Source organism: Colletotrichum jinshuiense, chromosome 7, assembly GCF_051148585.1.
Source record: "Colletotrichum jinshuiense chromosome 7, complete sequence".
Lineage (NCBI taxonomy): Eukaryota > Fungi > Ascomycota > Sordariomycetes > Glomerellales > Glomerellaceae > Colletotrichum > Colletotrichum jinshuiense.
The window spans coordinates 3,476,983-3,490,365 of record NC_139314.1 but is presented as its reverse complement, the minus strand read 5'-3'; the positions used below and the strand labels follow the sequence as shown (position 1 = coordinate 3,490,365).

Genomic DNA, 13,383 nt, shown 5'->3' with positions numbered 1-13,383 from the left:
AACGAAACGTATCTATCTCACCACCATCACCCTCCCTCCGCCCTGCCCGCCAACTGGCACCGTCAACTGCCTGCCTGCCCGCCTGCCTGCCTGGCTACCCCGGCGACAAACGACATCTCTCACCTTATCTCACCTACCCCAATCCCATCCTATCCCGGCTGACCTTACCCACCTTTTGCCACCCGCAACGACTCTCCTTCTCCAACCGCCATCCCAGTGCCTTGGAGTCTTTGAGTCTTTGTATTCTGCCTGCCTGCCATCGTTGTCGCACCGCGCATGGGCCACGACGGTTAGGCAACATCGTCAACCTTCCCTTGCTTTATGGGAGACCGCCGAGTCCGCGGCTCGGAGGAGCCCTCGGAGGAAAAGACGGAGCCCTTCTCCCAGTCTGAACTCGATGCCCGCCTGAGGAGCATCCGCGTAGAGGAGCCCTTCGACCTGCCCCAGGCCGACGCCGTGCCGTTAGACAAGTTGCGCGTCGAGGAGCACCATCACAAGCAGGGCATCCGTATCCTCGTCCGACCCCTCACCCGGAGCCGTTCGGTGAGCCCGGGCAACTACAACTGCCAATGGCTCGCCCTCCGCGCCGAGGTCGCCTCTGAGCAGGAGCCTCAGCACAAGGTCCTTGCCGTCTCCCAGACCTCCAGGGACATCAAGTTCTCCGTGCGCATCCCGCCGGAGCGCCTGGACGACAATACCCCGCGCCCGCCGCTGTGGTGCGAGCTGTACTACGACCCGGCCAGCGACAACCAGATCTTGCTGAACCGCTCTGAAGTGCCTATCTCATTAACGAGAATATCCGACGGTCCCGCCTCTAGCGCTAGTTGGACCGTCAATCCCGGTACCCCCAAGGCCCTCTCCCCGGGCACTTGGAGGATAAACGTTCGAAATATTGAAGTGCTTGACTTTAGGATCTTGGAGAAGCGGCCCGCTTTCTTCAAGCAAGCCGATGCCGCAATTAAAGAAGACTTCCCTTCCACCCCAAGCTCGGATGCGCTAAACGCCTCGGGCAAGAGGTCCTTTACCGCCGACGAAGGCGAGCCGCGGACCGAGAAGAAGGCGCGGACAACGGATGAGACCGCGGTCAAGAGGGAGAAGGATGACGGCGTCATCATGTTCCTGCGCCCCGCGGCCGAGCCCCTCATCTTCCCGCTCCCGACCGAGGCCAAGGGCAGAGAGATCGTGACCACCAACGGCCACGCCCTGCTCGAGATGCAAAAAGACGAAACCGTCGTGATCCCCGGCGGCTGCGAGATTGACGAGTACACGGTCAGCAAGCGCGACCAGATCGCCTCCACCGCGCTCTCGTCAGTCTTCACCGCCGACCACTCCAACGTGCCGGACGGCATCGTCACCGTCAAGGTCCTCAAGACCCGCTCGGCGAACCCGAGCGCGAAGCCCCAGGACAACGAGCGGAACGTCATCCGCCAGGCGGACATGTGGCTGCGCGAGTACCAGAGCCAGGACGACCTCCACCACGAGTCCATCGTCAAGCTGTACGGCGGCGACGCCCGCTACCTGTCGCTGTACATGGAGCACGTCGACGCAAAGGACCTGTCCGCCAAGGGCGTGTGGCGCAACCACGTCGACCACAGCTTCATGGGCGACCGCGCCGACGCCTTCACCATCATGCGCGACATCAGCGGCGCGCTGAACTACCTGCACAGCAAGAACCTCGTGCACAACGACATCAAGCCGGCGAACATCCTGTACTCGCCCACGCGCGGCGCCGTGCTGTGCGACTTTGGTCTGTCCACGCACACGAGCGGCCCCGTGACGACGGGCGGCACGCCGTACTACATCCCGCCCGAGTTCATCGGCAAGAAGCTCCGCGGGCCGCCGTCGGACGTCTGGGCCCTGGGCGTGACGATGCTGTACGTCCTCGGCAAGCTCCCGTTCCCGGACGCGCGGTCGAGGAAGGGGAACAGGGGCCAGGCGCTGTACTGGATGATCGCCGACGTCAACCGGCCGCCGCCGCAGCCGCAGAGGATGCAGAACCAGCCGTGCACTCATGCGGTGGACCTCATGTACATCTGGCTGAATGAGGTCGTCCAGGCGAGGGAGAAACTGTACCCGCGCGACAAGCTCGAGAGGCTTGTCTCTGATATGTTGATACCCGTCCCGAGCCAGCGCATCACGATGGCCCGGGTCGTGCGAGAGCTCTACCTGATGGAGCAGGCCGCCGCCGCCAAGAGATGAATGTTCTCGATCTAATGTTGTTTTTGACCTTTTTTTTTTCCACATTTGGCATTTGATTTTTGCATTTGGACTTTTTTTTGCAACTGTTTACGCGCAAATGCGTCGTCGAGATTGGCGGCGCTGATTGTAGCGACGAGTTGGATGATATTAGCGCGAGAGATACCACTGATGTTGAAAGAGAAGGGCAGAGAGAGAGCATGGATTATTTGGGAGTATGGTGAGTGGGTTTTGTTGTCATTCATGGGCGTCGATGAAATGCCACATCTCATTGATGCAGATCAGGTCGTGTTCATGGTCTGATATGTTTGGCATGTCACACATCACCCATTTATAAACATACACATGAGCATAGCAGTGAGATTTTTTTTCTTTTCATTATCATTTGAGAAGCATCATACGGGGATGATATGGTATCAAAGCATTCATGTACATTAGTAGCACACACGCACAGCCTCACACACAAGCGCGCTCGCGTATAAACAAACGCATTTCTCGTCGCGCTGCCTTTATAGACGTGATGCCAGCCGACCCCCGCCCCGGACCTAGACCTCTCTTCTTGGGACAGCGGGGTGGTTGGGGGGCTGGGCTCTTACAAGCTCATGCCGAGGACGAAGGCCATGCTGAGGCCGACGACGGACGAGAGGGCGACCGTGTGCGCGCTGCGGCCGGGGGCGTCGCTGGGCGCGCCGCCGCCCGTGGAGTTGCCGGTGCTGTTGCCGCTGTCGCTGTCGCTGGTGCCGTTGGCGCTCTGCTCCTTGATGGGGTAGACGGAGACGCCCTCGCTCTTGCACTGGTCCGCCGCGAGGGCCGTGGCGTTGGAGGTGAAGCGAATGTCGGCGCACTGCGATCCGGAGTCAGCTTTTGTCCTTTTGCAGTTCAATCACGTCCGTTGTCACAGGTCCACCGCGTTGAACGGGGGTATCATAGTAAGCCCCAAGACAAGCTGGCATGACACAATTCCGGCGGGATTGCGCAAAACAGAGAAAAACACGCTCGTGAATGACGGGGGTTAACGGAGGGGGTGGAGGAACGTACGTTGTACAAGCCGGCTCCCGATTCGCCGACGGTGACGACCTGGATGCTGCCCTTCTGGCCGTCCTTGGCGGGCGTGGGCAGCGCCAGCTTCTCGACGCAGAGGGTGCCGGAGCCGGTGGCGTTCCAGAACTGCGGGGTGAGGGTGATGTTGTGCGTGGTGACGTTGCCACCGGACTCGATGCCGAGGTTGATGAAGACGTAGGTCCAGTCGTGGTGCAGGTCGAGCTTGATGGAGCCGCCGTCGAGGGGCCAGTCGGTGGTGTTACCCGAGCCGTAGGGGACGCCGGCGCCTGGGGGTGGACAGGTCAGTCATGTCATGTCATGGTCAAGGGCTTCCCCAGAGCGGGCTTTCATGAGCTCGAGGGTAACTGGTAGGGGCGGTTGATGGAGAATTGGAGAAACGGGGAAAGAGAAAGGGGGAGTCGTACAAGGGTATGTCCACTGCGAGTAGCCCGTCACATTGGTCGCCGTGAGGGTGTCGGCGCGCCATTCCGGGTAGCTGAGGCCGAAGTGGGCGGAGGCGAGGTTCGCGGCGCCGAGGGCGAGGAGGAGGGTCTTGGGGGCCATTGTTGATGACGGGGGGGTGGTCTACTCTGTTTTGACTTTCGTGATGCGGATCAAGGGTATCAAAGATGGAGCTCTTGCCAAGACGTGGGAGACGGAGGGAGAAGGAGAGGTGTGAGGTGTCGTGGAGGGTCATGTATTGCGAGCGAGGCAGTTATATAAACACTTTCCCCCCCAGTACCACCGCCACTACCACCCCTCCCCGCAGAGGAGTGAACATGCATTGCATCCTAATACAGTAGCTTATCCTTACCTCTGGGAAGGGAAGAAAAATGCGTAGAACAAGGATGTTAGCTGTAGCTGCTGCGGTGGCAGTAATGACACGGAGGCTAGCCCAACCTTCAGCTTCTTCTGCACGAGGGGGAGAAAAACCCCCTCAAACGCCACAATGCAAGCAGGAACGGCGTGTCGGGGCAAGCGAGCGGGCCTATGGAGGGCCGCTGCTATGCGGTTATACGACTGCGTTTCTCACGACGCCCTATGCCAGTTCTGGTGCAGATGCCTTGGCTCGTGGCCCAGCTCTTCACCGCAATGGGGTGTGAGAGAACAGCGGAGGGAGGGGAGGGGTATCGATCCTTGGGAAGGACAACAGGAGTCCCGCAACGGGAAGGTAAGCCAATGGATGGCGCCAATTGAGCAAGTTTATTTAACTGACGCGCGGGGGTGAGCACTTGGGGACTACGTTTAGCGAGGAGACGAGCTGTCTAGGCCCGAGGATCAAGGTCAAATCCAGTCAGATTTGGGATGGGATGGCTGGACGTCGACGGCCATGGATGGGGTGGTGGGCTTTTTTGGGCGTGATGTTGAGCGTACACGGCAGAGAGGCTCAAAGAGACGGGTATGGTTCCCCTTGACTGGGCGACGAATCAGACGGCCGGGGCGGGGGTGCGGGCGGGCGCTAGCGCGGTGCGCCGATGCAAGTATCTTGCTCAAACTCCCGCACTCGTGGCCCGAATGGGGGGAGCTTGGTGCTGGGGGGAGATTGGCATGCGCGGGATTTGGGCACGGCGTCGGAAAACATGCGGGACGAGCTATGCGGGCTGGAATGGGCGGGATTTTCGTTGTCGGGACAATCCTACGGACGGCGAGACAGAGACTGCGCGCCGGGAGAGAGGTAGCTCCGCTTGTGTCATCAGGGTCGCTGGGTCGTTGCGATGGCTTCTGAGGCTGGCCGCCGTCCTTGTGATGCCGTTCGTGACGTGGCGGGCAGCAGAGACATGTGGCTGGTCGCGGATGTCTTTGAGGTTGCGGTTCAAACGTGGAAGATCTGGCCCTGCGCCAAGATCGTCGGGTGCGGAGAGGAAGGGAGGAAACTTCAGCGGGTGGCAACGGCGTTGGTTGGGCGCCGATGCACCAGGTCGATGTGCTGTCGATGTGCTTTCGGCAGCCAGCCATCTCTCCTACTACCCCCCCCTACTTGAACACATGCCGTAATCCCGACGCGGAAACAGCTCGCAGCTCCGGACACGGGACGGTGTGGACCCCTTCCCGCCGCCCGGAACCCGCCCCGAGCATCTCCACCCATCTTCGATGTGAATTGTCACAGCCCCCTTTGGAGGGTTCCACGTCACACAGCCCACCGCAGAGGCCGGGAGAGGGGACGTGCAAAGGGGGAGATCCAAACCTTGGCCGGACCCGCTGCCGGCTCTATTTCGACTTCATCCGCCGGCTCCTGGGGCTGTTTCTGACGGCATTCAACTGGCCGACACTAGATGGACATGGCCCCATTTGCTCGCTCGACTTGCAACGGGTGACGTCCGTCTGCGGTCACCTCCAGCTTGTGTCACCCTCACGATTATTGGCCCGTGCCTCAAAACTGAACAAATTCTGTCGACAAGCAATGTCTAGCAATTCCCGCCTCTTTTTTTCTTTCACCTCCCGTTGCCGTATGTTCTTTCGTTGGTCGTGGTTTTACAGCCGTGCACAGGTAGGTGTGGGTCATAATTACTCTTTTGCAGCTGCCTTTCATCAGCTGACTCAGCTTCCACTTGCGTCGATGGTTTAGTGGTAAAATTCTCCGTTGCCATCCAGCAGCGTCGGGGAGCCGGGGGTTCGATTCCCCCTCGACGCATTTCTTTTGCTCGCATCCGTCAATCATTCGGTTCGTTGTGTGCGCATTTCCTTTTTCGTCTTGTTTTGGATCGAGTCGGCTGTCGCAAGTTGCCTAGAAGGGGGTCGGGATGATCGAGCTTGAATGGGCGACCGGGTCACGACGTAGCATAGAGGCGAGCGACGCCTGTTAGGCCTAGAATTGAACCTCTCAAAGCGGGAACATCAGGATCAGAGAGTTGGTGACCGGGACGAAAAATGGCGTTGGGCGCTGCCTGACTGACATTGAGACAGTGGCCGACCAGTGGTCGGCCGCAGCGAGCTGCCAGGACCCGCTCATGTTATCGGTCAGTTGCGGCGGGCGTCGGAACGGGTGCGTCGTGGTTCGCCCTGGTTCGCCGTGACATTCGTACGCTCAGCCTTCATCTTCTGGAAAATCTTGATCTTGATTGTGCGATTGATTGTGCGAATACATCGTGACAAGATATCGACAGCGTTCGGTTGATGTTCCAATATTATCTACCGCTCATTGAGGCGTAAGCAGGACTGATGCTGGGAATCGATTGCGAAATGGCGCGTGTCGGTGCTGAGCGATTCTTCGAGGGCCACTCGGTCTCGTGTTGGATTGAAACTAGAGAACCCCTCAAACAAGGCGTTCTGCGAGGTCAACCTCGTGTTGAGCCTGCGAGGTCTGTGCCGTCATGACGATGACGGGTGAGCGAGAACTGATGGCGGCGAGATGGGCGCAACGAAGCCCCTATGAAGAGCAGCTGGACGGCCAAAGCTCAAGCTGCCCCCGCCGCAGTGACTCAACGCAAGGCGGCCAATAATTGAACAGCAATTGCATCGTCCCTGAGAAATCTGCATCATTCCCATCGAGAACCCATTGTCGGGACATGCGCAATGGCGCGATGACATGGGAAAAGGATGGGGAATGCCGCGGCGGCCTCAAGTACCTTGTATCTTTTGGCTGCGCCAGGGTGGAGCAGAAACAAGCTTCGCCTGCCAATGGTGCTCATGGGTTGGAATCCGCCCACCGTTCAGCCCCGGCCGGCGCAGATCGGTACTTCGATGCTGACCATCAAGATGCCGTGAATACAGCTATCTACACCGGACACAGTCATAAAGTAAGAGATAAAATAGAAGGCAGCTATGCAATTTTTAGTTAGACTTTGGGTTCTCAATACAGTTGGGTAAATCACGTCAAGTACAATATGGGAGATACCATAGACAATAGGCCATACTGGGTTTAACATTTAATTCACTCTGGGCGTACCTCTGCCAGGTGATCCCTGGCTGCGGTCAACGCACGGGCCACTGAGGCCAAATCGCTGCGCCCCCAGGGAAACCGGCACAGGCAGCCAGTTAGAGGCTGCGGGCTTGAGTCACTGGATTGTTCAAATCCCCAGGCATCCCTCGCGCATCTCGACTCTGAACCTCTCTCATCCTTATCCGCTCCGACTACCTTCAACCTCTTCTTACCTTACCCTCATCACACCTAACCCTCACCACACCTCACCTGAATCATCGATTTTGAATCCCCCAAAGCTTTCGCAGCATCCCCTGTCAATTCCATCCGATGCGCTGGTTGTAGCAACAGCTTCTACCACAGCCAACATGGGCTTCTCGAAAGATCCACCGGTCGACGACCGCTGGGGCTTGTATGACTGCGACGGCGACCCTGACGGTGGCCGTTACGACATAATCCCTTCTGCATTTGCATTTCCGATCGAACCTTGGACGGCCGTGACACTCGCTATCGAGTTTGCCCCGGTTGTTGAGGCCTGCGAATCGAGAATTCAACTGTTGTTGGAAGACATTGAAAGATCTCACCAGTATTATATATCGTCCCTGAGGAAACTTCATTCTGCCGTGGATGACCTTCCTTTCATCGTCGGAGAACAATCTCCTTCGCCAACATGGGACCAAGCAATTCGACCGCGTCGGTTCCGACCGGATCAGGTTAGTTAACGATTGAAATAGAAGATGCTTTTCTCTCTCATGACGAGAGGCTAACACTACTTAGCCCCAACCTGCAAATACTTCGTGCAAGGCCCAGGACTTCAGTTGCGAGATGCAACACATGCACCACATTGCCTCTAGCCTTATTGGGCAGACAACTTATGTCTTTGAGCCAGACGCTGCAAAGATGACTCGTGGACAGTCTCACCCGATTGAACAGCGCCTCGGCGCATTTCCAGATACCAAGATGGACTGGATGCCTGGTCTTTCGGACGACTACCTCGACGTCCCGATGCTGTCTCATAGCATCACGCCGACGTTGTTGTCGGTTGCTGTCTAATGTGGTGACGATGATGATGGTTATTCGCACTGGTAAGCTTGCTATTCGTGCCTCGCCAGTTGTGACACGTAACTAACCAAGGCCCCCAGGTTGGCCACGGACCTGAGTATGTCGTAAAACTTCTCGATCGGCCATCTAAACCTGATAGCGCCTGTCCACAAGCTCACACACAACCAACGCCATTTGTAAACCATCTAGCTCAGCAAATCGCCGAGTCAACCACCATCTACCAAAACTACCACTTTAACCAGCAGCCTTCAACTTCAGAGACGGAGTTGACTGATACGTCTGTTGCAACGATCGACGTTGGCAGACACGCAAGCGAGAACACTACACACCCCGAAATCAACCCCCTCCTTTTCACAATGGCGGCTACAACCTCAGGTTGGCCCTACATGGGCCAGCCGGGATGGGCTGCACCTGACACCATGGAGAACAACAACATCTTTCAGCACGGCTCGCCTCTCTCCGAGCTCTGTGAGATGCCCGACGACATGGACGATTGGGCCATGCTCATGCAGCAAGACATGCTTGCCACCAACGACTTCGACATGGCTGGCCTCAGCTTCCCCGAGATGGAGACCGACTACCAAACCACCAGCTCTCCCCAGGACATCTTCAACGACCCCACTGTTATGTACGATGTCGAACAGAGCCTCCGGGCCGACATGTTCGACTTCAACGGGCCCCTCCCGGATCTCTCCACCTCCGGCTACCTGTCCGGGACCGACCAGGTCTCGTCCTACCTCGGAAGCACCAACACCTCCCCCTTCGAGCCAGCCCTCGACTTCTTCCCCGAAGCCGCAATGTCATACTCCCCCTCCTCCTTCCCGGCCAGCGCCGACGGCTCGCCGCTCGGCACCACCTCCCCCGGCTCGGACAACGCCAGCGCCGCTGCCCACCCCTACCAGTGCACGACCGACGGCTGCACCAAGACCTTCCGCAAGGAGGCCCAGCTGAAGCAGCACCAGCGCGTCCACCGCAAGGCCCTCGTCTGCACAATCTGCCGCGCCGAGCACCGCACCGAGCACAAGTTCGCCCAGGTGCGGGACCTCGAGCGGCACCTGCAGGCGCGGCACAAGGACGTCGCCGAGAAGGCCAACGTGCGGTCCGAGATCCGCCAGTGCCCGCACCCGGGCTGCGAGCACGAGGGGAGGAGGGACAACGTGTCCCGGCACCACAAGAGCAAGCACGGCAAGGAGCTCAAGTGGAAGAGGGGCGTCCCTCACGTGGTGGGTTGAACTTAAAAAAAATCAGTGAGCGTTGTGAGTTTAAGGCGTTATTTTGCTATTTTTTGCATTTTTTGGATTTATGAAACTGTTCGGTTCGGGATATCTCCGGTAGTCTAGTACAGTGATTTCGTAGACGATAAACACATCTCAAACACTTCTACTGGTCCCCGGAATCGTGATGTCGGCATGCCAGCTTTGTGCCCTGCCGATGTAGTCTCTATCGGTTGCCCCAGACCACCTTTTTGGTGCACAGAAGAATTGGAGGCTAGCTATTGCTAGTCCAACTACTCGGCCGGCCGGACGAATCCCGCGCAGGTCAGGTCTTGTCGTCCATTTCCTTGCCCTAGGCTGGCAGAGCACACAAGTGCAACCTTGGCTCACAGCCAGAGCCGCACATGGCTCAGGTTCACGTTTCATTTTCTAAAGTGATAAGCAAGACGACTCAATGTGGAACAAAGGCGAAGGCAACAGGATCCAACATATCCGCTCACGCGTGCCCCCGACCCAGTCGCCATGTGGTCCAAAATGCCGCGGCATCCCCATCAACTGCAGCTGTAGCCACGCGCACGAGTTGCGCAGCGTCGTTCATGGACATTGGGTCGGGCGAACTCTCATGTTCAGGAGATCGGCTTCATAAGTTGCGGCGGGCCGACAGGTATGAGTCGAGATCCCTCGTGACAGTGTTGGTTTACGGGGTCTTAAGAAGGCGTTTGGGGAGGGAACGCAACCAGCACTAACGTTGAGACGCCCCTTTTCTTCAAACGAGGGATCCATTCGCGTTTGGTCCAACGGTTGAGGCGGACTATGAGACGTGAAATTAAAACGATGCGGTAAAAGTCACGGAGGAGTTTCTCATCCAGCGCCGTGAAAAGGAGCTTGAATACTAAGATACAACGAGAAACACATAACAAAACGTTTCATCTTTTTTTGGGGAGGGATCTTTCCACTACGATTAGTTTATGTGCCTGAAGCTAAAGCTGGTGCAGTCACGCCTGCTCAACAACTTTTTCGATAAGCATCGAGTTAGAAGCTTCCTCCATCCAGGCGGTGTCTGTTCGCTTTATGTTGAACACAGAAAATACGCGGTGTCGGGGATAATCGAGCTCAGCAAGGACAAGAACTCGAGAATGACACACTGGATTGGAGGGAAGAAAGCTTGGGTCAACCTCTCAAAGACAAGTGCTCTTGTGTATTCCGGATTGCGTGCCGTGGCCGAGATTAGCGATGAACGGATTGGTTGGCACATTTGTGAATTGGCTGTGGGTTGCGCGGCTGCCCGGATAGCGCTCAACGTGCCAGCCAATAAGGCGAGCTGAGGAGGGGCAGACGCATCCAGTTCGTTTCCATCCGACATTGTTTGCCATTGTGGTATGTTGGCTATGCTGTTGGACGTCGAAGAAACCCCATACCTTCCACAATTAGCTTAGAATATGCATCGAGCATTGAAGAATTGGTTGGTTTCATTCGTCCGCGGAGGCGGGTTCTCGCCTCGACCCTTGGCGCATCCGACCCCAGTCTGCAGAAGGCGTGTTAACGACAGCACTGGAGGTTGGTAAAACCTGGGACCAACAACAACAAAAATCCATTTAAAAGAGGGGTGTCGTCCAAGCCCGCCAGTCCAATCTTGCGTGGGCTTGTTGTGGCTCTTACTGACTGCAACGTTTCGGCTTCCAACCTGCCCAGCTTCGAATTTCTTGCCCTCGGCTGCCCTTCGACAATCTCAAGTCAATATGGCGACAGTCGCAAGTTCGGCAACGGCGACAGGCCAGACCCCTACCAATGTTGCCAACGAGCCTGCTGAAGGCACGATTACCGCAGTGAGCAACCTCAATGGGTTTTGTTTGCTCTTGGAATATGAGAGTGTCGTGTGTATTTTAGGCTTACTTGGTGTCATGACAGGATCTCGTTGCCGACGACGAAGGTGAGAATGACCTTCAGTCAGAAACACAGAGGTGGTAGCCCACATCGATCATAAATGCTCCAAGCTTACCAACTGAGTGCAGTATCCACTCTTCCTCGACTGCTTCCTTGAGCGAAAGCATCACCGAGTACCGCCGACTCCATGGGCGCACTTATACGCAGAAGACCGATTATTGGGGCCCGAACGACGAGAAGCAAAATGAGGGACTCGAAATCAAGTAAGTAAACTCTCTTTTCTTACACTGCATCGCCTTTATGCAGAAACGATGTTGCAATCGCCTGCCTCCTAGGGAATGCTACTCTAACAACGTGGAAGTCACTACTGGCAGACTCTGTTCCTTGACGACAAACTATTCCTGGCGCCAATCGGCAACAATGCACACGTAGGCATCTCTCCCTCGGTTGGAAGCCCATCAGAACCTTGGTTTCTCACAAATTGCACAGAATGTTCTCGACCTCGGCACCGGGACCGGTATCTGGGCCATGTGAGTTTTGAATACCCTCGAGCCCAGCGGCAGCTGGAATTGATCTTGAATGACAACGAGCTTATCAAGATATTAGCGATTTTGCCGATGAGTTCCCATCTGCCGAAGTCACCGGTGTTGACATCTCCCCCATCCAACCTGGGTGGGTTCCACCCAATTGCAAATTCCAGATCGATGATATTGAGGAGTCATGGACTTGGCCTGTTGATTACTTTGACTTTATCCACGTTCGTAACCTCGAAGGCAGCATATCCGATTGGCCAAAGACGTATGCACAAGCCTTTGAGCATCTCAAACCAGGTGGATACTTTGAGATTAAGGAGTTCGATTTTGAGAGTCGCTCTCAGAGTCAGGGCGAGGCCTTGGCCGACGATCATATCTTCAAAAGATGGGCCAATGTCATGTTTGAGGCCCTAGACAGGCTTGGAAAGACAGCGAGACAAACCCGCGACCACGGTATAGCCAAGGCTCTAGGTGCAGCTGGTTTTGTTGATATTGTCGAGAAGAAATGGCCTGTTCCTGTCGGGCAATGGCCATCGGACCCCAAGCTGAAGGAAGTCGGCGCTTGCAACTTGGACTATGTCGACCAGTCTTTGGAGGGGTTCGGAACTTTCCTTCTGAAGGAGGTCATGGGCTGGGAGTATGCAGAGATCCTGGTTTTTATGAGCGAGATGCGGAAAGCTTCTAGAGACCCTAAGCTCCAGACCTACTATGTGCTGTAAGTTAATTGTTTTGCGGATCAAAGTCATCCAAAGTTCATATTTGGTCATGCAGCTAACCTGAGACAGTCACGTCGTCTACGCGCGTAAACCAGAAGATTCAGGCGAAACTGAGCAGGAAACTCCTACAGTTCCAGGAGCCTAGGCAGAGTTGCGAGCTTGGAGATTATCTGGTTCTCACCTTTCCTATCATTTTCACATATAGGGAATAGACTTCTCCGTCTATTATGTACATGTTGCATGAAATAACTGATTAGCAATGTATATTGTTTCATCATATCACCGGAAAGAGCACGCATTAAACATAGGAAATTTGTAGGAGAATTTTCCTTGTATTCTTAGCTGAAAGGGACCAAAGAGCCTGTATCTATAGGCTTCCAGTTAGCTAGTCATGTGCCGCTAGACGTGGCAAGCACATAGCTCCGATCTCTCAAGAAACTGTTTGAATGATGCTCTCGTCACACACATTGTGATTTTTGAAAAAGAAAAACTTTGAAGCAGTAAAAAGTGTTATCGAAAGTGTAAGGAGCTGCTATAATTGATTTATCGACAGTTGCAGAAACCTTCCGATGGTATCGGGTGAACTTCTCAGCCATTTCCAATCGTGAACTCTTTGGACATCTGCTTTTCCAAGTATGAATTTCAGATAATTTTGTAGCCTGGGATACAAACCTTGGGTAATTTTTCTGTACGAGAGTTACATTAGGCTGCGTGTGTCTCTCTTGACCGAGCTGGAAAGACCACTAATGTCGAGCTTTTACTTTTACCTTCCCAGCTCAGTTGATTTACCGACTATTTTCTATAAATATTGTGAACCTAATTCTTATATAAGAATATTTACCACCAAAACTTTTGAGGTCCTGGATGATAAGATGTAG

The 13,383-nt window shown here is 55.5% G+C and overlaps 5 protein-coding genes across 5 annotated transcripts; 4 read left to right on the top strand and 1 right to left on the bottom strand.

Annotated features, from left to right (window-relative positions):
* Window positions 1-321: 321 nt before the first annotated feature.
* Window positions 322-2,199, top strand: EsH8_VII_000901 (kinase-like domain-containing protein; the record flags this gene model as incomplete). Its single annotated transcript, XM_083271034.1, has 1 exon — window positions 322-2,199. The coding sequence occupies one exon, from the start codon at window positions 322-324 to the stop codon at window positions 2,197-2,199; it is 1,878 nt and encodes a 625-aa protein (XP_083128591.1).
* A 589-nt stretch (window positions 2,200-2,788) lies between these two features.
* On the bottom strand, window positions 2,789-3,801 carry EsH8_VII_000900 (uncharacterized protein; the record flags this gene model as incomplete). Its single annotated transcript, XM_083271033.1, has 3 exons — window positions 2,789-3,040; window positions 3,235-3,524; window positions 3,663-3,801. The coding sequence occupies 3 exons, from the start codon at window positions 3,799-3,801 to the stop codon at window positions 2,789-2,791; spliced, it is 681 nt and encodes a 226-aa protein (XP_083128590.1).
* Window positions 3,802-7,464: 3,663 nt separating this feature from the next.
* Window positions 7,465-8,149, top strand: EsH8_VII_000899 (uncharacterized protein; the record flags this gene model as incomplete). The annotated part of the gene is made up of 2 exons (XM_083271032.1): window positions 7,465-7,809; window positions 7,874-8,149. 2 exons carry the CDS (start codon window positions 7,465-7,467, stop codon window positions 8,147-8,149), a joined length of 621 nt encoding a protein of 206 aa, XP_083128589.1.
* Window positions 8,150-8,514: 365 nt separating this feature from the next.
* On the top strand, window positions 8,515-9,390 carry EsH8_VII_000898 (uncharacterized protein; the record flags this gene model as incomplete). The annotated part of the gene is made up of 1 exon (XM_083271031.1): window positions 8,515-9,390. The coding sequence occupies one exon, from the start codon at window positions 8,515-8,517 to the stop codon at window positions 9,388-9,390; it is 876 nt and encodes a 291-aa protein (XP_083128588.1).
* A 1,721-nt stretch (window positions 9,391-11,111) lies between these two features.
* Window positions 11,112-12,650, top strand: EsH8_VII_000897 (class I SAM-dependent methyltransferase; the record flags this gene model as incomplete). The annotated part of the gene is made up of 7 exons (XM_083271030.1): window positions 11,112-11,198; window positions 11,281-11,333; window positions 11,385-11,519; window positions 11,618-11,684; window positions 11,746-11,786; window positions 11,863-12,504; window positions 12,575-12,650. The coding sequence occupies 7 exons, from the start codon at window positions 11,112-11,114 to the stop codon at window positions 12,648-12,650; spliced, it is 1,101 nt and encodes a 366-aa protein (XP_083128587.1).
* Between the last annotated feature and the right edge of the window lie 733 nt (window positions 12,651-13,383).